This window comes from Typopeltis vanoorti, chromosome 1 (genome assembly GCF_054136105.1).
Source record: "Typopeltis vanoorti isolate ZY-2024b chromosome 1, IOZ_Tvanoo_1.0, whole genome shotgun sequence".
Lineage (NCBI taxonomy): Eukaryota > Metazoa > Arthropoda > Arachnida > Uropygi > Thelyphonidae > Typopeltis > Typopeltis vanoorti.
In genome coordinates, this window is record NC_143549.1 from 108,512,756 (window position 1) to 108,539,179 (window position 26,424).

Consider the following 26,424-nt stretch of genomic DNA (forward strand, 5'->3'; position numbering starts at 1 on the left):
TCTATACAGCTAATTTAGTGTTCTGACTAATTTCTCTCTTATTCCATATGAATTTATTCAATTGACTTCCCACCTTACCGGCTTTGTTGATTCTGTTGTCTATTTCCACATTTAATTTACCATTTTCAGTAAAAATCGTGCCTAAGTAGCCGAAATGTTTTACTTCTTCCACAGGTTCTCCATTCACAACACAGTTGACATTTTCAATGATTCTGCCTATTTTCATTGTCTTTGTCTTTTTATTGCTGACCTTCATACCATATCTATTACAACAACTATTCAATTTAGTCAGAGAATCTTCCAGACTTGTAGCAGATTTATTTAGAAGTATAACATCATCCGCATAACGCAAAGAGCTGACATTAACATCTCCAATTTTGATATCATGTTTAATACCACTTTCCTTCATAATGTGATAAATATAGATAATGAATAACAGAGGGGATAATGTACATCCTTGTCTCACACCAGATTTAACATTAAACCATCTTCCTGTACTTCCTTCAATTCTAACTGCTGATTTACAACTGAAATAAAGACTAAGTATTGCTTGATACAATGCCCCATTGACACCATATAACTGCAGCGTATTGAATAGCTTCTCTCTCTTGGCACCTTGTCATATGCCTTTTCCAAATCGACAAAACTTAAATACAGATCTTTGTTATGCTCCCATGCTTTTTCGACTATTTGTCATAAAGTGAAGATCTGATCCTGACAACCTTTATTTGGCTTGAATCCAGCTTGTTCTTCACCAAGCTTTTCTTCCACAATTCTTCTCAACTGTTTTTACTTGCATAGATCTTGCCAGGAACACTCAGTAGGGAAATACCTCTGTAATTCTCACATTCAGTTTTATTTCCCTTTTTATATATGGGTACGATGAGAGCTCTACTCCAATCATCGGGAATTCGTCCCTCTGTCCAGGCTTTCTGAACTATGCAGTGCAGCCACTGTAAGACTCTTATACCACCATACTTCAGCATTTCTGGTTGAATATCATCTACTCCTGCTTCCTTTCCACATTTCAAGCCTTTGATGGCTTTTTCTACTTCCAGTATGGATATGTATTCCTGAATGCATGCCTGGACAGTGTTTTTTACCACTGTGCTGTCATCACCGCTTGTTTCATTTAGCAGTTTTTCAAAGTAATTACTCCATACTTCAAGGATATCTTTTTCTCCCGTTTTCATGTCACCTTTATCATCTCTAACTCCTTTTACATCACTCTTTCCTCCATTCCTAAGCTTCTTCAACAACCTCCAGAATATTTTGCCACCTTCTTGATATTTATTTTCTATATTCTTGCCAAAGCCCTCCCATGACTTTGATTTAGCTAGTTTTACACAGTGTTTAGCATTCTTGCATTTGTCTCTATATTCTCTAAGAGCACAAGCTGACTTATTTGACAGGAACTTTTGATATGCTTTCTTCTTTTCCTTCACTGCCTCTTTAACTTCCTGTGTCCACCAGGGAGTTCTGATTTTTTTATCCTTGCAGACAACCTCACCACATGCCTCTCTGGCAGAATCAATCAATGTTTTCTTCAGAGTTTGCCACTGAATCTCCAAGGTTTGATTCCTGTTCTCAAGCTCTTTCATTTTTAGTTCAATAATCTTTGTGTATTTTAGTCTACAGTTCACATCTGAGAGCTGCTTAACTTTTATTCGCTTTAAAACTTTCTTACATGTTATTCTTTTGAATATGAAATTCAATTTTATCCTGCTCAAGACTAAATAGTGATCACTTCCAATTTCAAATCCTCTGTTATTTCAAATCCTAAATAGTGATCACTTCCAATTTCAAATCCTGCACCAGGGGAAAAACATCACTATCAACAATAACATAGTCAATGAGACTTTTCTTATTCCTAGCTTCTTCTCTCCATGTGAATTTGTGCACATTTTTATGTTGGAACATGGTGCTCATGGTGCTAGTAATAACCATTCCATGTCCTGAGCAGAAATCTAACAGATATTTGCCATTATTATTAGCTTTGCTCTTTTCTCCAAATTTTCCAAAAATATTTTTGTATGTCTCACAATCATTTCCTACTCTGCTATTTAGATCCCCAACAAGGACCAACTTTTCCTTTTTCATTGTGTCAGTTACTTTTTCTAGAGCGTCAAAAAATTCCTCCACTTCTACCTTAGTAGAACCTTCTGTGGGACCATAGGCACAAATAAGTCTCATTGTCCAGTTCCCCATTCTCATATTTGCCCACATTACTCTACTTGAGACTGACTGCCATTCAAGAAGATTAGCCTCATATTTTGTGTTGAATACTATGGCTACTCCTACTTTTCCTTGATTGTCATTGCCTGAATATAACATTTTGTATTTATTGTTCAGAAAGATCTCACCAGTTTTGGTCTTTTTTGTTTCAGTCACCCCTATTATGTCGATCTGGTACTTATCTAATTTCTCAGCTAGCTCCATTTCTTTGCCATTCAGGCTTCTTACATCGATAGTACCGATCTTTAACTCTGGTGATGTTGAGTTGGGGTTTGTTTTCAGATTTGTTCCGGTAGCTGACTTTTCGCTGTTCGCCCTGGTTCCCTGGCAAAAACAACGGGGGCCTTGTTTAACCGGGCGCCGCCCCAGCCGGCATGAAATTTTGTCATGTTGTACCATCATTTTTTATTTTGGTTTAACCAATAAGAATACAATTTGGTCGGCTAAATCCCAAATTGCCAGCCCATCCTTGTTCGTTCAGTATCCAAGTAGAAATATGAAAAAGGTGATCATGCTGATCACCTTTTTCATATTTGCTATGCTAATTTGCTTATATATTTCAGAGGCTCATATTGGTGAGTACTGATCTTACTTTCTATAATATACACTTGGTATATAATATCTGCAGACTGGTTTTCTACTCTTCTTTCCTATACTCTCTCTCACTTCTTATTTCCCCCCCCCCCCCACAAAAAAGTGTTATTTGAGCAATTTGAGGGCATGGGGGTGACTCTTTCCTCTTAAACTGCAGTTTTCACTATCTACTAAAAAAAAAGGCAAGCCTTACCCTTAAGGTGGCAGCCACACACCACTAGGATACCTATTGTCATTGGAAACTTGAAAGTAATGTGTGTTTCCCTATGCTAGTAACTTGACATAGGGAAACACATATTACTTTCAAGTTTCCAAAATTTAAACTGGACATAAAATTGGAAAAGTTAAGAAACTTTGAAACAGAAAAATGTGTTGTATGCTACATGAAACATTAGAAGCAAACATTTTAAATGAATAAAATATAGGAATTGCAGTTCTTACAAAAAAAAAAAAAACTTTAAAGGAACACACGAAACAACTAATTATCATATGATACTGAAGTAGACAAACAAATACATGCAAAAGTGGTATAATTTGGATCCATAAATCAATTAAAGCAAAAATAACTCATTATACATACTAGAATGAAAGAATATTAGAATTGTGTTTAAAATGAAATAAAGCAAACTTAACAATTATTGGAGTGTATGCCTCCGAAGAAAGAAAAGAAGAAGAAAATGATGACTTTTACAAACAGTTACAAGGAATATATGAAAAATTAAATAAAACAGACAATTATTCCTATTCTGGCAAAAATCTTAATGCCAGAATAGGAATGAAAAAAAAAAAAAGAATAATATAGGGTGTTTCAAAAAGAATGTCCCGATTTGAAAATGATATGGCAATTTATTAAATATAAAAAATATAAAAAAATTATATAGTAAACATTTTTATATGTTTAATATAAAAATATTATAAAATTATATAAAAAAATGGTAATTTATTTTGTAACTGTACCACATTTTCATTATTAAATATAATTATTTGAAATTGGGTCATTCTTTTTGAAACACCCTGTATAGAAAAATTTGAAGAACAACAGTAAACAAAAATGGAAAGCAACTGATTATATAATATATAATAATTTAAAAATAGTGAATACATTCTACAAATATAAAAATATACATAAATATACATGGTGTGCAAGAAGACAAAAATCAATAATAGACTACTTTATAGCAAATGAAAAAGCAACAAACCTCTTTCTAGATGTTATGCAAATATGCAGTATAGTCATTGTCAAACTTTTACTACCTCCATATTTGAGCATTTCTGGTTGAATATCATCCACATCAGCTGCCATTCCACATTTCAGGTTTTTGATTGCTTTTTCTAGTGATATGTATTAATACATATCAAATATTAACATGTATTCCTAATTGCATTCTTGTTGAGTGTTTACTACTGCAGTGCTGTTACTGCTTGTTTCATTTAGCAATCTGTCAAAGTAATTACTCCAAACATCTAGAATTGTTTGGAGTAATTAGTTTGATCTTCAGTTTTGATGTCACCTTAGTCATCTAGATTTCTTCTACAGTACTCTTTCCTCTGTTTCTGAGCATTTTCAATGGCCTCCAGAATACTTTGCTCTTTCTTGATATTTTCTATATTCTTACCAAACACTTCCCATGACTTGGGTAGTTTTATAAAATGCATCATTTTCTTACATTTTTCTTTGTATTGTGTAAGAGCACAAGCTGACTTACTTTCTTCTTTTCCTTTACTGTTTCTTTGGCTTTCTGAGTCTCATGGAGTTCTGATTTTTCTTGCAGACCTCACCACATACCTCTCTAGCTGAATCAATTCAAGTTTGCAATGAAATCTCCAAAGTTTTGTTTTTGTTTTCAATCTCTCATTTTTTCTTGAATAATGTTTGCATATTTGAGTCTACAGTTCATCTCTGAAAGTTGCTTAACTTTTATTTATTATTATTAAGTGGCACCTCTGGGGAGTCCAAGGATTCATCATGGGAGGGCACTCTACTCTGCCTCACTAAATACATCTCACCCTCTCTGCTACTACTTAATTCTCCTACTACGACACTACTACTATCATCAACACCATCTACTGCCCACCATCAGAGTTATTTTTTGTCTGTAAATTGCATGCGGGATGAAAAACCCTGCTACCTCTGTACGAGATCAGCCAACTCACCTTTGATAGAAAAATCCTATATAAGGATTCCCCTTGTCATAACAAGAATCAATTTGAGTGTATATAAGATCCCAGGGACCTTGTTTATGGCTTAGTATGCATGTTAATAAATTTAACATGCATACAAAAAAAAAAATAAAATAAAATAAAACTGCATCATTAATTGGTGGCTAGAGTTTAACTCTGGAACATTAATTCTGTAATCTTGCTTGAAGAGCATTAGAATCCTGGAGTTTTATTTTATTTTTTTCCATGCATGTTAATTTTTTTTAATGTTCTCTCTCATTAGGTCAAGCTAAGGGTTAGCTGATGCCCAAAGTAGGTAGTCTGTTGCATAGTATAGTGAAGAGCAATGTGGATAGTATCTTTTCATGTATATGTTCCTGATGGTGACTTTAATGAAGTAGAAACATCAAGGAATTATTTAAAAGTTATTACTCCAACATGGTGCTGTCTTCATAATTTCTGTCACAATGAAGCCTGTGATCCATAATTAAATTTTGTATGAACAATAACTCTCTTTCCTTCTTAGACACATTTGTCACATGCCTTCCCTCAGACTGCAAGATATGGAAGAGTATCTTTGGATCCTCTTTCATACTTCGCCCACCCCAGTGTTTACAAAATTCATTGCACCTGCAACCTACCCTACATAGGGGGAAACAGAGTGCACCAATAAGAAAAGGCAAACATAAATGCCACATTAAATTATCATTATTTTGTGTACATTAAATTTTGTGTACAGTACAGACAAAGTAAAGATCACTGATCTGCATCATTTTGTGAAACACAAGATGAAGAATTTCAATGCTCTCTTGGTGAGTGTATGCAAGAAATGTTAAATTTCTTGTCAGAAGAGTCTTTAGTTGAAATTCTGAACCAGTGCAGATTGTGCTTTCATCAAAAGCAGTAAAAATTTTGTTGTTGAAAAGCTCAAGTAAATGCCCACAAAATCGGATGATCAATCACTTGTCATAGTTCACAGTGAAGAATTTATTGTGTTGGTGTAATGACTTTACTTATAATTATGAAAATAACACTCGACATTTTGACCTCTGTATTAAGGTCATCATCATCAGGAAAACATACATATGTACAGGGCACAAGCTATGCGACATTATGCAAAAGTAAAATAAATCTAAATGATTTGTTAATCGTTTACTCTACTCTGGTGAAAAAAATAAAAATAATAATAAATAGAATATATACAAAAATATAAATTAACAAAATAAAATAAATTTTTTATACATATCAGTATAATAATATACACATGATAGAAAAAAAATCTCTAAATAAATAAAAATAAAGTTTTATAGCAGAACTACATTAAACACATCTCTACAGTTATTATATTAAGGTTTTCTTGTGTTGGAGTTCTGCCATATGTTCTGGATGCTATATAGGTTGCAGATGGGTCCTAAAGATATTTGGAATTGCTAATCCATCATCCTTGTTTAGATTCAGATGATGTTTTAGCATCTCACAAGCATCCTTGAACTTTTTCAAACCAGGGTCTGACAGGTTTGTTTTCCATAGTGGAGGAATTCCATGATGAGGCTGTTGACTCCATGGAGATTACCAAATAATGATAATTTAATGTAGCATTTATGTTTGCCTTTTCTTATTGGTGCATCCTGTTTCCCCCTATGTAGGGTAGGTTGCAGGTGCAATGAATTTTGTAAACACTGGGGTGGGCGAAGTATGAAAGAGGATCCAAAGATACTCTTCCGTATCTTGCAGTCTGAGGGAAGGCATGTGACAAATGTGTCTAAGAAGGAAAGAGAGTTATTGTGTTCAGTCTTGATGGTAAATTGGATACATTTGTGTTGTTTGTTCAGGTGGCTTAGGAATGCATTTAATGTGTTGTGGCCATGGGACCAAATGGCAAAAAATATCAACATATTTGAGCCAGACTTTGGGCTTGCTGAATTTACAGCTTGTTGCTTGAAGTCTTCCATTTAAAAGTTAGCTCGGGGGGGGGGGGGGGGATGGCTGTACCTTCTTTTTGCAGGTAGAAATTATTTTACTACATGATCGTTGAGTGTGATGTTTTTAATTTTTTTTGATAAAGTGTTATGTACTTTTTTTTATGTAGGAGGGGGAAAGACCTACCAACATCTTGAGCATAGCTGCTAGTTTCTTGGCTAAGTGATAATTGGGGCTGTCAATGCCTTCAACTATTGGTTGTAGTGGTGTGTTTTGTTTTGTGTATTTTAAGTAGGCCATAAATTTTAGCAGTGCAGGCATAAGGCAGTAGTAGCTTTTTAATTGTTTCCTCTGGCCACACAATCACTGACTTGATTGTGTTGCTTCTTTTTGATGCAGTTTGTAGGATTGCAGTTAACCATTGGTACGTGTTGTGGTTGGATACCAACTGGTTCATTTCCTCAAAGTATGCTGTTCGATCAAGAATGACAGTAGAATTGCCTTTATCTGTCTTGGTAATAATAATGTCTGTTATTTCTTAGAGATTTTAGGATTAATTTTTCAGAGGAATGAGGAGAAGGTTTTCTTTACATGGAGAGTGGTATTACTATTATGGGTTACTCCATGGAGTGCTTAGACTCAATGTCCTAACCATCATGCCAAGCATTATCCGACATTTGCACAGTATCTATCATATTTTGCTTTGAACTTATTCACAGTCACAGCATCCACAACAGATTCTGGCAGCATATTCCACTCTCCAAGCTAAGAATCTAGTTCTAACACCCTCGCTAAATACACTCTTGCTCAGTTTCCAAGGATAACCCCTAGTTCTCTCACTATCAGAACTGTTCTGAAAACTTTCTTCTGTATTAATCTTCTAAAAAACCCTTCAGTAATTTGTATGTCTCAATCATATCACCCCTTTTCTGCCTGTCAACCAATTTCTGTAATCCACAAATCTTCATCCACTTCTCGTAAGGTTCATTCCATAGACCTGCTACCGTCTTGTTCATGCACCTCTGGATCCTTTCCACCTCTTCCTCATTGCCAAGAAATCCTAGTGACCAGATTTGCATGCAATAGTCAAGATGGGTCTTATCAAGTCAATAAATAAGAATAATAACCTGCTTGTCAATGAATTTTCAATAACCAAGTAATCTGATGAGCTGCTTTAGCCACTTTTCTATGTGCTCTCTAAACTTCCACTTGCTATCCACCAACACTCCCAAATCTCTGGCTTCATCAATTTCCTGTAGTAAAGCTCCATCAATGTGGTATACAGCTAATAATCTTTTCATCTCAAAATGTATAACCTTAATATTATGCCATATTAAATTGATATCCATTCTGCTTTGCCCAGACAACGAATCTATCCAAATCATTTTACAAAATTTTAACATCATCTGTATTAGCTATTGCTCTACCAATTTTGCATCATGGGCAAATAACTGAACAATTCATCTCAGATGCCTTCCTATATCGTTAATGCACAATGCATTGCCTGAGTGTGTTGTGAATTTAGACGCAATGAATCAGTGCAAGGCATGGTTGGATGAGCTTTGTGTGTGATAGTGTGCATCTCCCATGATGAGTCTGACTCCATGGAGGTTGGGTATTAATAATAATAATATTTAGATTTCAACCTAATGCATACATTTCTTAAGAAGAAATATTAATCCTTCTTTAAGAATCACTGGTTCTCTTAATATCACGAGAATGGAGTAGCAGCTAATCTAGCCAGTGTGACATGTAATGGCAAAATAAAATTATATGCTTTTCTGATAAGAGGTGAAATTCTACTGTCGGGATATAAAAGTTAACTTTCACATTAAAAAGAAAAATACACAGAAACCCCTCATTTTTGTGACTGACATACTAAAGCGGTATTCTGGTATAAAGCAATACGAAAAGTCATACAAAAAACTGAAATATTTACCTATTTATATGAAATATTTAGTAATTAACAAAAACAATTTTTTCCTTTAATATACATGAATATCAATCTGTAAATTATGACTATTATTATTATATGGATATCTTCATGGAGATGACTCATCATAGTAGACCCACACTAACTTCAATACATACAATACCTATCATACCTCTCCTTAAAACTCATCCACTGTCAAGGGCACTTAAAACTACCTCTGGCAACCCATTCCACATAGTCATCACTCTCTAAGGTAAAAATCGAGTCTGTGCCACCTTATTAACCACACTCTTACAAAACTTCTTGGGAAGGCCCATAGTTCTCTCTCCATTTGTCATATATTGAACAATTTCTTTTATCATGTCCCCTATTTTGCACCTATCAACTAAACTTGCAACCTACAGATTTTTAACCTATCCTTATAGGGAACATTCCACAGACTTTTGAATAGGCATGAATGATTCTGATGTATCACGTTCACAAATATGAACATGACAAATAAAGGGGAGGAGGAAAATTTTAACAACCTTTCTTTCCAATGCAAAAACGGATTGTTTTGATGAACATATCAAATTCATCATTCAAAACCTACAGGTCACAAAAAATTATGATTTTTGTAATTAATATATAATTATTCATATTAGTCAATTTAAAAAAATGTCATCAAAATCTTGATAAATAGCATTAATGAATTTTTTTTTGTTATTAAAATCTCCAGCAATCTAAAAATGCTAGTACTTACTATTAAATTATTGTTTGTTTTTTCTTCTTTTTTCCTTCCCCCATAAAATCTATATCTATTATTTGTTTTTAGCAATACTCACTTTTGCCATAGCTTGGAAGCCACTATCAGTAAATTGTGAGCAGCCTGCAACTTCAAGAGTTCTAAAGAACATATGAAATACAAAAATGTCTACGTTTTTACTACACAGTCTTTATTAAGCATGTATTTAAAAATAGTTTATTTAGATTATAGATAGGATAGTAATAACAGATATGTAAATGTCATTTAAAAAATTTATTATAATTACTAAAGAAAGAGCCGTACAGCTTCATTTTGGCAAAACTTATAATTTTAAGCCAAAAAGGATATAAAATGCTTTTTCATGATATCTTGAATCAATTTTCATGTCCTATATTATTATTATCAGACCTTCATAGTCAAAAATCCATTGTGGGAGATCCTGCTGTCTCTCTCACACACACAGCTCATCGAACTGTGCCTTAAATGCATTAATTTCCTCTGCAGTGCACTCACCACACTCAGAAATACATTCCAATCACCTACTGCTCTCCATGCAAAAATCTTGCTCCTCACCTCATTCATGCAAATTGCATTTTCTCAATCATTCTACATAATCCAGAGACCAGAAAGCATTTCAGTCAATCATCTCTGGACCCCTTTCAATATATCTCTTCATCCTTTTGAAAAAGTTGAGAATGGATCTGTGCACAGGAATCGATGTAGCCTGGAAGAAGGTTATAATTAAATTATAATCTCCTCACTTCTATATATCAGTCTCCTCCAACATCATTGCCATAATCTGTTGTGCTGTCCTTACATTTTTTTTTTTATGTTGGGCCCAAACACAAGCGGTTGGTTGGTCAACCTATAGTATGTTAGTACCATGTGTGAGAAAAGAATTGAGAACGAAGGCTGTTCCAGAGAGCAGCAGCAGGAATGAAACAGAAGGAAAAAGAACTTGTTCTGTGAGTTTGGGGTTGAACTGTGAAAGGGTGTTGGCTAACAGCTGCATATATTTCAATGAATTTGATAGAAAGAGAGAGAAGGGAGGGAGGGAGGATGAAGGCTTACTATGGAAATATTTATAGAAGATGCATGCAGCAGAAACTAAACAGATGTGCAAAAGCAGTTCTTGTGAGATGAGTCATTAATCAGTATGATTGCTCTCTCATCTGCATGGCATCAAGTATTTTTAAGGAGCTCTTGGGAAAACTGTTCCAAATGCATGAACAATATTCAATGGGATGAACTGATTTGTATACAGGGATAAAGTAATTGGGAGTTGTCAAAGGTAAGATTGAAAAATATGGTTCTGTTCTTTTTTTTTTGAGAGAATTAAGACAGAACTACATTTTGTAGGCACTGAAATAGACAAGGTTATTTGAGTCCTATCGAAGAATGGTTTAGAGATCAACATTTAGATTTGCTCAGGTTGTTATGTAAGTTGTGGTGGTGCGAGGTATGTCAAGTCAGAAGGAGGGATGTAGTGTACTGTCATAAGCAAATTGTATAATGGACAAGTGATAAACTGGAACAAACAAATCATTGATATATAAAAGGAAGCGAGTAGGTGAGAGGACCTAACCTTGCAGGACCCTAGCATTAGTTCAGAGTTAGAAGATGGGGGAACCATCTGAAATCTGCAATTAGGTTGCAGTTTTAAACTCTCAATGGCCACCAATTTTCTCTTATTTTCAATGCTTCCATACCATTTCAAGGCATGTGCTTCCATCCTCTCTGTTATAGGCTCCTCTACCTCCATCTTTATTTGTGGATCATCTGAAAAATGTACATGATCCACAGGTGGTTCTAATATTTTGTCTCAAATAAGCCATTTTCACTTCTACCTGTTTCTCTTGGTTATTAGTGAGGGCATTCACATCCATAGATCATTATATTCTCTATAATTGCCCATCTTCTTAGTTATAACTGAGTCCTTATGAATCCATAAAATAACATTCAGTTGTATGAGCTGCACTTATCATGAAACACATGTAGGCATCAACTGATTTTATGGTTCCTACCTCTAACTCTACTGCACTATCACTTCCAACTACTGGGTGTTTGGTTTCTAAAAAAAAAAATTATCTTTAGGCTCCAATATTTATACATATCCATTTCTCATCTGGATTCCACATCCTCCCTGTCCTGTGAAAGAATGAATACAAGTGTCCTTATGCAACTATTTATTTATATAGCGTTTGGCTAAGAAGAATACATGCATATGCCACCACACAAGATGCATAAAATAATACAATAGTGTGAAGTGACACTGTAGTCATACATACATATAAAAATATACAAAAAATTAAAATTGAATGTCTAAGTTTGATAGCCAGTCAACAGCATCTGTAGAAACTGTTATAAAGTCAGGTTCTCCCATGTAGGCTCTGCGAGGACAGTCAAATGTGATATGTTGTATAGTTTGGTTATCCTCACTACAGTCAAAAGATGAGTTTGGTCTTATTCCCCAAGTAAACAAGGAAGCTCTGCACCTACCATGGTAGGTGCAGAGCTTCCTATTTAGGGAGGTCCATATTTTGTGAGGTAGGCTGAACCTTGATAGAGGGCTGTTTGGGTTAAAGACAGTCTGCCAGATTACTGGGGCTTGGGCAGTCCATTACATGTGCCATGCTGTTGCTACATCATAGCCCTCAGTGACAAGTTGTTGTGCCGTTATAAAAGATGGGCGTCATGACTTAAGCCTCTGTGATGTAAAGTTGTCAATGTCAGAGTGTATAGGAAGCAGTGGATTCAGGCAAATTTTGTTATATGTAATAACTCATGTCAGACCTAGATAAATCATTTGATCAACATTATTACTTTGGTGGATATGTCCCTTCCTATAGTCACTTAGCTATCAATATATACAAGCCCTGTTTTTCATGGATTACTTATTTATATTTTGCAAACAAATCTTCCTCTCTCTCTCTCTCTCTCTCTCTCTTTCAAAATTTTTTTTCCCCTTTAATATTATTCCCATCATAACTGCAAATGTGCATGTTTAGAGATTACAGGATAACATGTAATTCGATCTGTCTCACAGCAACTAATTTCTTTCTGCCTGACACAGTACCACAACTGCACATTATTTCCCTCTAATGAAGCATTTTGATTCAAACTTATTTTTTTCCCTCACTCATATTTGCAAATCATTCTTGCATGGCTCATGTGTGATCAATGTTGGTTCACATATTTATTTTATTTTATTTTTTTTATTTTTATGCAACTTTTCTTTGCACTAATTTAAACAAAAAGGGAGTTATTGACTCGCTTCAATTATTGGTTCCTTATATGTTTCCTGAAACAAACACATTCTCTCTCTCTCTCTCTACCCTGCCATGATGTTTTTTGTTAAAATCAAGGAACCTGGCAATTTGTGATGTGCCAATGATACACAAACAGGAAGTATGAGAAAAATTCTCATGTCTCACTGCAAGGTCATGGACAGTCTGAGTTGTTTCATTCCTGCCTAGCGTGAACGTGTTAAATTATTATTACAGGAAAATCTCTCTTAATGCGAATTCGATATGCACGATAACCAGTTAACACGATTGAGTGAAATGATACTATTTCCCGATTTAAGCGAGTGATTAATCAGTTAACACAATTTTTTTATGTTATCAGAAATTTTTCGTCACCAATCTGCAGTGAGCAGCAGCACTTGTCAATGTAGCAGCCAGTGGCTGACAAACGCTTGGCAGTTAACTCAAAGCTATCGTTGCAAGTGCATGTGCACACTCTGTTCTCTTGCTCAGTCACTTTTCCTTCATTTTACTTTTGCAGCGTAGATCGCAGTATATCTGAGAGATACATTCATTACTAGTATGTGCTAAAATGCAAGAAAACATAAAGAAAACACACTGCAAATATAATACATGATAGTACAAATTAAGTGAATATTGAATCCAACATTATTTCATAGCTGAATATAGAAACTACAAGAGTTTCGTGCTGAATATATAGAAATTAAAGTTTTGGCGGATGCAAGCATAAGTAATGCCTTATGGGCAACTCATAGTAAAGGTGGAGCAAGCTCCAGACCTCTTTCTTTAGTATTTGCCATATATGTACCGCACATCTTGAAGAGTTCAGCAACCTTTTTAATATGAACAGCGCAATATAAAATTTGAAAATTATGGAGGGCTCATGACACAGGCATTTTTTCTCTCGTTTCAGGATTAGAAATTCTATGATTAGTTGTTTGTAAGAAAAATGAGATTTCAAATTTTAACATTTTATTTACCTCGCTTTTACAACATATTTTTGTCACATATGAATGAATATAAAATACCATAAAAAATAAAAATAGAAAATGAATACAAAAAGAATATTCATTTTGCAATTAGCAATTATCTGTCAGATCAGATGCAAGCACCTTGCTTTATTAATCATATGGCAAATGTATTTGTTTATTATGAATAATAGTATGGCTATTTCTAAAAAAAGTAATATAGAAAGACATTTCAAAACCATTCATGCCAATTGTAATTTTAAGTTTAATTATTTAAATCAGGAGAAGTCGGCAACACAGTGCCCGTGAGCATCATGGCCCCTGCAGTGTTGCGCCCTTCATATTAAAAAGGTTGCTGACCACTGTGTTAGAGGAAAAGCTGGAAGTCATTAATATACATGAAAGCGGTGCTAGTAATACAATGATTGTGCGAGACCTGGGATGCAACAAATCTACAGTTTGGACTACATTGGTACATTAGTTAACAACAGCTTCAGATAACGACAAGTGACTAAGAAAAAAAATCTCTTGGTTAATGACACAGGCTTTGGTTAAGGACTCGATTATGTGAACCTCTATCAGATCTAAAAAACCAGAATTTTCCAATCACACTCAGCCATGCACGAGAAGATACTGTCGAATAGAGAACAGCCACGCGGCATAGCTGTGAAGCTCAGATATGTTTGACCCATCATAGCCAGCTGTTTATGTTTTCCATTTATTGTTTCTTTTCTTCTGGTGTACTGTGCTTTATTTTAAAATTTGTGGTTATAAATGGATTTTATGATGAAAATGAGTATTTAAGCATTTATTTTTTATGTGTTGGTTCATATAGACAATAAATAGGCGGGTGCATGTCACTGTTCAATCGCCATCAAAAGGCAAAATCAAATCTCACCTGTATAATAATTGTATCTATAAGCTGCTAATAAGTGTATGTTACAGTAAGTGCTGTATTTAATATTGTAACCTTACAAACAAAATGTATTAAGTCAAAAAGTTTTTCAAATAAAAAAGTGTCAACTTTTATTTCAAAAAGTTTTTTTTTTTTTAACTTTTATTTTCAGATGACGATATGTTCTTTGTATCCCTTGTCTTGGTGTTGTACAATTTGTAATAATACCGTATTTTGCGTATCTTTTTTTTTATAGAGTGAAATTTTTTACCGTGTGACAAAATGGGTCCCAAAAAAGAAAGCTAGTGAGGGAAAAAAAAAAACAGAAAAATTTTCTCTATTGAACAGAAGAAAGAAACAATAACAAAACATCATGAAGGTGTGAAAGTTATGCAGCTAGCTCGAATATATGAAACCAGCCATTCTACAATATCAACCATTTTGGCTAAGAAAGAAGAACTTATGGTAGCTAAGGTCGAATGTCAGCAGGCTTCTTTTTGAGCAAATGGAAAATCTATTACTAATTTGGATGAAAGAAGGTGAAATGGTGGTGGATACTACATCTCAAAATGCAATCTGTTCAGAAAGCTAAACAGATTTATCAAGATTTGAAAAAGAAGACTTCGGGACCAAGTTCTGAGGTAAATGATGATTTCAAAAGGTAGCAGAGGTTGGTTTGACAACTTTAAAAAAAAGAACAGGAATTCATAATGTGGTCACACACGGAGAGGCAGCTAGTACTAACAAAGCAGCAGCAGCAGATAAATTTGTGAATAGCTTCACAAGAATTATAGAAGAAGGAGAATACCTACCTCAACAAGTCTTCAATTGTGATGAGACTGGGTTATTTTGGAAGAAAATGCCCAACAGGACATTTATCACAAAAGAAGAAAAAAACACTTCCTGAGCATAAACCAACGAACGGTGGGTTAACATTGCTTTTAGCAGCAAATGCAAGTGGAGACTGCAAAGTAAAACCAACGTTAATCTACCACTCAGAGAATCCCAGAGCATTCAAAAAGTTCAATGTCTCTAAATCCAATCTCGGTGTTTTGTGGAAGTCTAACAGCAAAACCTGGGTCACAAGAATAGAATTTAGAGACTGGATTCACGAAGCATTTGGACCAACTGTCAAAGTCTATCTTGAGCAAAATAATCTGCCTCTAAAAGCCATTTTAACCTTGGATAACGCACCTGACCATCCAACGGGCATACAAGAAGAGCTACCAGAGGAATTAGATTTTATCAAGGTGATTTTTCTTCCTCCCAAGACTACATCTCTGATTCAGGCTATGGATCATCTGATAAATGCAAATTTTAAAAAACTTTACACAAGGGCACTTTTTATCAGGCTTTGCAATGTGTGAGGCTACCAACATAACCCTAAGAAAATTTTGGAAGGAAGAACTCAACATTGTCATAGCAATTAGGCTAATTGTAAAGGCTTGGCAAGAGGTAACAATGAAATGTCTCAAAGCAGCATGGAGAAAACTGTGTCCTTCCTTTGGTAATGAAGAAACTTCAGATGAAGGACACAAATTGGTAAAGGATATTGTGGCAACTGCTCATGATCTTAACTTGGAAGTAGAGGAAGAAGATGTTGAAGAATTATTGGAGATGCATGACCAAGAACTGACTACTGACTAGCTAAAAGAATTTTTCAGCAGCAATGTGAAGAAAAGGAAATGGAAATTTCATCTGAAGATGAAGAGAAAGAACAAATTACGTCTGCTGAAATCAAAAATGTTTTGGCAAAGTGGGAGGAAGTTAAAAATGTTGCTATAAACTGGAATCCAAACAAATCTGAGGTTATCAGAACTGCAGATCTATTTAATGACAAGTCCATGCTGTTTTTCAGAAACATTTAAAAAAAAAAAAAGAAGCAGAAGCTAACAACCCTAGACATGTTTTTTTTTACAGGTCCATTTGTCAAAAAACTCTAAAGTGAGCCCAATTGTCCTTCTGGTGAAGATTGATAATTAAGAACTGTTTTCATGAACAATTCATTTTATTAATGTTAATTTTTTTTTTTTGTAGCAAATACATATACTATATAATATTTACCATATTTTTATGACATTTTAAATGAGTTTTATCTGCATTTTTAATATGTACTATGGTTATGGGGAGGAGCCGGAACAAATTAATCGATTTTCAATTAAATCTTATGGGGAATCGCACCTTGGATAACAACAGTAATCCTGGAACGGATTACTGTCGTTAACCAAGGCACCACTGTACATTAAATAAGAGCAAAGAATACAAAGGAAAAGCATGCAGATCATCCAAAACAGTACTGAGATGGAATGCCTTGTATCACTGAAAGTTTTTTTTTCCCCCACTTGGTTATATTATAAATTAAAGATACCAAAATATTATATACTTGGTTTAATCCTTTATCCAAGTGTAAGCAAACAAAGTTTGCACCTGAAGTATTTTCAGGACTGGGGCAACTCGTATAAGGAAGCTAAGACTTCACATTAATTGCCTTAGTATCGCATAATGCAAAGTACATCTCCTTGCAGACATGTATAATGTATAATGCTATGCATTATGGGAAGGATCACTACCCAGACTTGTTTGGACCTTTAATGAGGTCTCTTCAGTAGGAGCCAGATCCTCTAGGTATGGCTCTCACTGAAGGATTTTTAGGACTGGGGCAACTCGTAACCAAGTGGAAAAACTTCCAACAACTTTCTCTAATCCAGAGTAATTTAATAATAAGTTGTGACACCTTTTGGCAACTCGTATATGAAAATATGACTTCTGCATTACTTCAACCTTAGTATCACCTCTGGATCTGGCTCCCAATGAAGAGACCTCAATAAAGGTCGAAACCAGTCTGGGTTGTGACCCTTCCCATAATGCATAGCATTATACATGTCTGCAAGGAGATGTGCTTTGCATTATGGGATACCAAGCGAAGTGATGTGAAGTCTTAGCTTCCTTATATGAGTTGCCCCAGTCCTGAAATTACTTCAGGTGCAAACTTTGTTTAAACTTGGATAAAGAATTAAAGATTGTAACCAAAAAAGAATACCTCTTAGTACAAGGAATATTCAGGCAAAAGCTCTCAATATTTTTACATCACTGAAAGAGACCAAATTTCAAGAGGAATGCAAAAACTTTACTGGGAGTTTAGGATGGTTTGATCATTTTAAAAATCAAACTGGACTGAAGAAGATGAAAAAGTCGAGCACTATTCAAACATATTTACTTATTTTTTTTTTTTTTTTTTTTTTTTTTTTTTTAAAAAGTAGCTCAATCAAATGTTTAAACATTAAATAGAAATTTAAGCAATTGATTTTTATCAACTTTGATGATTTTATCCTCTAATATAGCTTACAATTTTTTTTTTCAGTTATCTAACTGATGGATGAATTATAATTAATCCTATTGGTTTATTGTAGTCACTTAATGCGATTTTGCTTAGCAGGCATTAATCGATAGATTAATTAATTGCGTTAAGTGAGGTTTTCCTGTATTATTATTAAGAGAGACCTCCAGGGAGTCCAGAACTGGAGAGTCCATACTATTCATTTGATGTTTTGTGTGTGTGCAAGTAGCGTGAATGAATTCACACTACTTGAACACACACACACACACACAACATCCCATAGCAATGCAATCCAATCACACACAACTACTCTATGAGAGAAAAATTTAGCCATAACCCCATTTTTGACAGCAGTCATTCTCAATTTCTACAGATGCCCTCATGTCCTTTCCCCACTCTCCATAAAATGAAAAATTCTATCTATTGAAATTCTGTATGACCCTTTCAGAAGTTTGTAAGTCTCAATCATATCACCCCTCTTTCTCCTGTTTACTAGTATCTGCTGCCTGCCTATAAATTCTTAATTCATCTTCATAATTTGTATTCCACAATCCTGATATTGTTTTTAACACTCTCCTTTGCACTCTCTCCACTGTATCAGAATCAGCATGGAAACCAAAAGACCAGACCTGTGAGCAATGCTTCAAGTGAGGTCTTATCAAGGCCTTATAAAGAGACAAAATGACTTCCTCATCTTTACATGTCAAGGTTCATCTCAGCACTGCCATTATTCTCGGAGTTGTATTTACAACTTTTGCTACATGACTCTTGAACTTTGACTTCCTGTCTACTAAAACTCCAAAATCCCTAGCCTTACATAATCCCACCAATATAATACGAACATTGGATATTAAATCACACCAAAGTGTGACTTTACATTTATTAACATTGAAATGACAGCTCTTTTCTGCCCACAATTCCAGTCTATACTGCAATATCAGTAGCACTTCTGATTACCCTACCTATGTTTGCATCATCAGCAAATAGCTGAATGTCACGTGTCAAATATTTCCCAATTTCATTAATGTATAGATTGAATAACAAGGACTGATTCTTGAGGCACACCCCCTGGTTACCTTGAATCTTGCAGATTCACACCCCTGATATACCACTTTTTGATATGTCAGTCAGCCATCCTCTTATCCATGCCAATAGTTTATAATCCAATTCCATATTCTCTAATTTGTGCAACAGAACCTCATGCTGTATTCTGTCAAAAGCCTTAGCAAAATCCGAAAGTATCGTGGTTATCCATTCCCCTTGTTTAATTCAGTGGTAACATTATTATAGAACGTGAACAAGTTGCTAAAACACCTCTTTTATTAAATCCATGCTGTTCATTGCAAAGTAGAGATTCTCTGTAAATGTATTTCTGAATATGAGCCCTAACCAACCTTTCCTCTTCTCCACCATCCCTGAGATACTGATTGGTTAAAAGCTGAATACATCGGTCTTTGCACTACCCTTGTGCAATGGGATTATCACACATTCTTACCACTCCAGTGGAATCTTTCCTGTTCTGAGACTCAAATTATATAGCCTAGTCAAGGGAATAAAAGCCAGTTCAACTGAACATTCATTTAGCATCTGTGCTGATATCTCATTAGTTCCTATTGCAGAATTCTTATCTACTTTGTGCAACAGCTCTAGTACTTCCTCTTCATCCACATGAGTTTTCTCATACGGTGAAGTGGTAGTGGTGGTTCACTGTTGCTTATACCAGGTTGATAGCTTTTAGCAAAATGGCTGTTCGTTAGATGAACATTCACTTCTGCATCAGTCACCCAAATACCATCTGCATTCATTAGAGTTATTCTTTCTTTCTTTTACTTGCAGCATAACAATAGAATTCTTCTTGGTTGTCTTTAACTTGCAGATCCAGTTTCTTTTATACTCGGACTTAGCTTTCCATATATAACTGACTCTTATGGCCTGCTGCTTATAATTATCATAACTAGTATCATCCTTATGCACATGATATTCCTTCTACATAATCTTTTTCTTACGAATCTCTTGCTTATTAGATTACACATCCATTTCACTGCTACTCTATTTATTCTTCGAACTCTTGGGACACATTCTGATATCATATCATTTAAGTATTTTTTAAACACTTCCCACCCACTTTCGATATCCTCCATGTCCAATAACTGATACCATGGCACAGAACCAACCATATCCCACAGGTGGTCATAATTTCTGTTTTGTAGCTCAGCATGTAACCTTTTCTGAATGAAACATTCATAAACTTAGTCACTTTCCAAGTGAGTAATAATGCATGATCACTGTCACCAACCAGAAGGAGAATAGTTACGTTTTTAACTGAAATTCGCACCCCCCCCCCCCCCGCCTCTGACACTATAATCAGATCTACCACTGTTTGACCTCGAGTTCCATGCTGCTTGTGGAAGTTGTCTTGCAACAGCTCAATAAATTCAATTTCATTCTTCTCATGAGATTTCATAGCTATCCAATCAATGCTCAGATATTTAAAGTGCCCCATTATGACATTAAACATTATGATTACTCTTTTCGCACTCATTATATTTATTTGTTTATGTATTTCTTTTGCTGTTGAATTTCTTTCAACCCGGTCTGTAACAACACCCCACTATGTATTTAATCTTGTTAGACTCTACGTCATGACGGATTGCTTCAGACTTCACACTTGAAAAATTGTTACTAGTACTGCAGTCACAGGTCTCAACTCTAACTGGATTCAAGACATTTTATATCATTAGCAGCACACCTCCTCCTCTTATATCCTGTCTATCCTTCTTAAAAACACTGTACTCTTTACCAAAGATAAAAATTCAGCATATTTAGGCTGTTAGAAGGAATGGATGTGAGTTTTTAGATGTGTGGAGTGAGTTTGAGGGAAGACTGGATTTGTATGAGGGACAGTCTACACTTGAATGTGTTTGGCATCAGCAGTCTTGAAAAATTATTAATTGATATAAGACTTAACATACTGATTCTCACAATTTCTCCCATCAGAATTCAGTTTTCCTGACTCTCTGTGTTAGGTCTTATATCAATAATAATTTTTCAAGACTTCTGATGCCAAACGCATTCAAGTGTAGGCTGTCCCTCTTATACAAATCCAATCTTCCCTCAAACTCACTCCACACATCCAAAAACTTGCATCCATTCCTTCTAACCCTGAATATGCTGAATTTTAATCTTTGGTTTTGGCATACTTGCTGGAGAATGAAGTTTTTGATAGTCATTGGAGGTTTTCAAAAGCATGAGAGATGAAGGCAGCAGAGGAATATTTAAGATAATCATTCAAAGCAGATGTCTGGATCTGGAGGGCGATTACATTCATGTAGTTACTATAGTTACATATATAGCAATATTCATGTCTTAATGAGAACATTACAATTAATTGTATTCCCTAAATTAAAATAATCTCCTCTATTTCAAAAGCAATAATTATATAATAAATTATCCAATCTTACAAATGGATTAAAGCCATTCAGACGATAGTTTTATTCAAACTGGAAACAAATGTCAGAATGAAGATAGATGAAATATTGGAGTCAATTATTTAATTCATCTCTATGTACTGTGTTTATTCACTAATACTGTCAACATGAGCTCTAGCAAGTACTTATGCCTATATACACACTTGGTGATAAAACTTTTTTTTTATCACCAAGTCATGTAAAACTAATGTTTTACAAATAACTTGCAAAACTTTCAGTTATGTTTTTATCCTAAAATTTATACTAACCTTAGGTTATGACATCCTTGCCCAAGGGCAATAAGTGATGCATCTGTGAGATGAGAACAATTGGACACACACAAATAATGAAGTTTGGGACAGTGTTGACTAACATACTGAAGACTTTCGTCTGTTATATTCTGTAAGAATTTTATCACCAAATTTTAGCCCTGTTAATTAAATATCTTTAAAATTTAATTAAAATTAATATGCTATTGAACTCATTTGATTCTGTAATCCTAATGTAAATGAATGAAGAATTTTTTTTTCTTTATCACAGGCATAATTTGAGTATTTCAATTCAGGCATAATGCTATACATTTCAAAACTAAAACAAAACTAACAGATAAATTAAAACTGCTCATGAATAAAATGAACTTCATGATCCAATTTTTAAACAATTTCAACAATTCCTATGATTACCAAAGTTAAAATATGAATTTGAAGAAAGATACTTTGGCAGTAAGTAATGTTGATGTATCTGTACTAAAGTTTGTTGCCAAATGGCAAACAAAAACTATCTCTGATAAATGTTGGAACTGTTTACTTATTTTACATAAAAATGAAATTTTTATTTTATTTATTTTTTTTAAATATCACTCTTATACATGAGAGGCTGCAAATAAATGCCATGTGCAGGCTGGAGTCAAGAACAAAGCAATAAGTTGATATTCTTCTTAAAGAGCTGGAGGCTGAAGTCTTGAGAAAATACTTTGTGGGGAATGGCTGCTCATGCTTAAGAGTCGATGAGAGGGGAGTTGTTAATCAAGAGAACTTTCTTCTGAACAGCATCAAGAACAATTAGAGCTTTTAGGTGTGCAAATGTGAGAGCAATATTCCAGGGTTGGGCAGATTTTGGGATTTGCACAGAGTAAGTAACATCATGAGCAAAAAAAAAAAAAAAAAGTTTTTTTTGGATGCTAAAGTTACTGACCAACCATTACAACTATTGGCTTGACCTCTGATGAAAAAAAAAAAAACCCTTACATCAAAGCTAGAGTCCTATTATTATTATTATCATCTATTAGGTTACAAAATTAAATTGAGCTGGAGAGCAACATGTTTACAAAAAAGGAAAAAAATTAACAATAAAAAAAATAACTTATATACGTATACATATAAATTACAACCAACTGGTATGGATAGTGGCTAATAAAAGCTGAAAAATTGCTTCGAGTCCTAAAGTCTAGCTTAATTTAATTTTGTAATCTAACAGATAATAATAATAATTTATTATTATTATTATTATTACATATGATACATACATTACATGCATTTGATTACATACGATACATACTTGATAACATATTTTTCTTTTAAAAAAATTTGAAAATTTTTTTTTATTATAAAAATTATGATTACATATCGTGATTGCATATTTACAACACATAAGATTACATATTGTGATTGCATATTTACAACAGGTTTAATTCTGTTTTCTTTTTTTTTTTTTTGTAACAATGAAATTTGTACTGATTTTTTTCCTTTCTTTTCTTTTGTTTTTCCCTGTATAATGTATTAATAATAATAATACAGCATTTATTTATTTAACAATGAGTTATATATATATTAACAATTTTGATTTTTAGTATATTTAAGTGCTGTAACTACAGCACTTAAATGTGATATATATGGATTTGGATTTTTTTTTCCCTTTTCAATTGATCTTGGATGAGATGTAATTTCTCAGCTTTCATCCTCGAAGCTTATTTGTTAAGCTTATTTGAGGATGACACCAGTTATTATTTATTGGTTTGTTTGCTGTATTGGGAAGTAGACTGATGTTTAATGGGTTTGATTTCCACTGCAGCTGTTGATTGAGAAATTCACACATACGATAACTTGGAATGTCTTGATGCATCGCTGAACTTCCAGTTCAGCGATGCATCAAAAAATATATCCTGAACGAATATATTGTGTTTCATTAAGTTTCTATGGTATTCAGGGTGCGTGTTTCTTGTTCATAGTATGTCCTTAGAGCTCTTTTCAGACTATTGTAGTTTGTAAGGTTTCTGTATTCGAAAGGTAATTTGTTTATCATGTCTAGGAAGCAGAAGTTTCGTGTGGCCTTTCTATAGTGATTATTGTATTTATGTGTGATATAATTAGTTGTCTGAGGTTCTTGTTATACGGTATGTATTTCTGACTGTCCTGTAGTTGGCATCGAAATAATGTTTTAGCAAAGCTGCATAGTGACATAAGTGTTTCGCTGTCAGTATTTTGTGTTCTGACATTGCAGTGTATATAAAGTCGACATTGTCTCTGTTTCCAAAAGATTAGATTTATCATTTTGTACTGTAACGACATTAATCTATTTAGTTTGTAGGGTAGCGTATCTTAGTATATTTTGCCATAGCTCTTTGTATATTAGCATTTTTAGGCGTGTGGGAACTATGTCTTTAAACCTATAGAGTTTGCCAGTTATTGTTTGGAGTTTGTTGCTATTCCAGTTCATATCTGCATCGAAGTAAATTCCAAGGTATCATATTGTTTCAACCTGAGTGATTGTAGTGGTTTTACTGTTCTATGAGTTTTTTTTTATGTTGGAGAGTGGATGTTGGATGATTATATATTTGTTATCGACTGGCCGAGTCAGTGGATTTCTGAATATCATTAATTTTGTCTTTTCTGAGTTTAGGTGTATGGAGTTTTTGGTGAGCCAGTCTATGAGCAGATTTATGTCATGTTGCATATTTGTTTGGGCTATGCTTGGATGGATATTATAGCTGTATCATCTGTATTGGAAGATCTTACCTTTGAGAGGTAGCTGATTAATATTGTGCGTATAAATGTTGAATAGAGTTGGGGAGAGCACAGCTCCCTGTGGCACTCCACAGGTTACTGGTAGCTCTCTACTTTGGTTTGACCCAATATGTGTGATATGCTTTCTATTTTGAAGTTAGTTTGTAAACCACCTGTGCAGAGGCCCATCTATTCCAACACGCCTCAGCTTTTCTAATAAGGTTTGATGTGCGAGTGTATCAAATGCTTTAGTTAGATCAATAAAGACTACCATGGCAATTTTGTTTTTGTCTAAGGCGGTATTAATTACATCTGTAAAGTCTTCCGAGAGAGAGATGTTGTTCCCTTGTTTTTCTGAAAACCGTATTGTGTTTTGGGGATAATATGAAAGTTCTCTGTATATGCTGTGAGTTTCTTTAGTACGATCTGCTCCATAATTTGATTGATAATTGGTAATGTTGCCATAGGTCTGTAATTGCTGATTAAATTTCTTTTTCCATGTTTGTATATGGGTGTGATTATGGCAGTCTTTAGCATACTTGGTATCTGTCCTGTTTTAAATATTTTATTTAGTAACTTCAGTAGGATAGGGCCTAAGCTAGTTGCATGATATCCTTAGGTCTTATACCATCAATTCCTGGTTTGATTTTGATGTATTACAGAGAGAACTTTTGCTTCTTTTATGGTTGGGAACCATAATGTCTGTTTTGATTGTGGTCCAAGTGGAGGATCACATTTTGTGATTGGGGGAATATTTCTGTGCAGTTCTTGGAAGAAGTCTGCAAAGTATTGGTTAAAATCATTTGCTAGTTGTTGGATAGGTTTTGCATCTTTCATGAAGCTGTATTTTATGGTTTCAGAAGCAGTGGTGTTGGAAGCACAATCATCTAGCATCTCGTTGACAGATGCCAGGTTTGTTTCATGTTGTTTTCTGCAGTGATTAATTTGTCTCAATAGTAATTTCTTTTTGCATTTCTTATTTGTGTTGCAAGGCTTTAAAAACTTATATTCAGTTTTTAAAGCTGCGTTATTTGGATATCGCTTTAATTCTTTCCATAGAGCGTCCTTTCTGTGTATTTCTAGGATTAAGTTTTGTGTTATCCAAGGATTTTGGGTTCTTCTTGAAAAAATTCTGACTTTCTTTGCAGCTTTCTTATATATTTCCTCCAGTGCGAGTTTAATGTTGTTGTATAAGATATCTGCTGAGTCTGATGCCATGTGTTCCCAGTCGGTTTTTCTTATTTCGTGGTTGACTATTTCTTCATCTATTATTATTTTGTGTTTGCTTTTCATATGTGGGGCATTGCATGGATATTGTCTTAATGTGCAAGTTTAGAGCCGTGAAGTAATGATCTGCTACTTTGCACTTTGTAACTGTTTGGCAGTGCTTGGATGTTTATATGATCTAGGCAGGAAGCTGTGATAGTACTTCCGAATATTTCTTCTCTAGTATATGATGTTATTGTTAGTATTAGATTATACATGGATAGTATAGCGTGTCTAGGTATTATAGTGTTGTTCTGTTTTTTGTTTGCAATATTTATGTTTAAGTCACCGATTATCATTAGGTATTCAGTTGAGCATATTTCTTGACGTGAAAGCCAGCATTGAGTTCATGCAAGAATTTTATCATTTTTAAGTTTAGTGGCCTATAAACAGCATTTAGTATTATGGAATGCTGTCTATTGGTGGTATTAGTGATTTTGATGCAAAGGGTTTCAACATGCTCAATCTGATTGCCAAATACTATTGCTCGTCGGGTCAAAAATATGGGAAATAATATTATCCAGCAAGTTGTAGGCAAAGCACAATGTTTTAGTCAGTATTCTCTCACGCTGGATGAATCAACTGATGTTTGTAATACCTTGCAACTCGTAGTATTTTTACGTGCCATTGACTATG

The 26,424-nt window shown here is 34.4% G+C and overlaps 1 protein-coding gene across 10 annotated transcripts in view; it reads right to left on the minus strand.

The window, feature by feature from the left end:
• LOC150110302 (F-box/LRR-repeat protein 20) overlaps window positions 1-26,424 on the minus strand; it is a 325,839-nt gene that overhangs the window by 45,973 nt on the left and 253,442 nt on the right. For all 10 annotated transcript variants that reach the window (XM_090392650.1, XM_090392658.1, XM_090392667.1 and 7 more), the window contains 2 exons: window positions 21,790-21,920; window positions 9,667-9,727 (listed from right to left, as the gene is read on the minus strand). In XM_090392650.1, coding sequence (XP_090248776.1) covers window positions 9,667-9,727; window positions 21,790-21,920 — 192 coding nt within the window. The remainder of the gene's footprint in view (window positions 1-9,666; window positions 9,728-21,789; window positions 21,921-26,424) is intronic.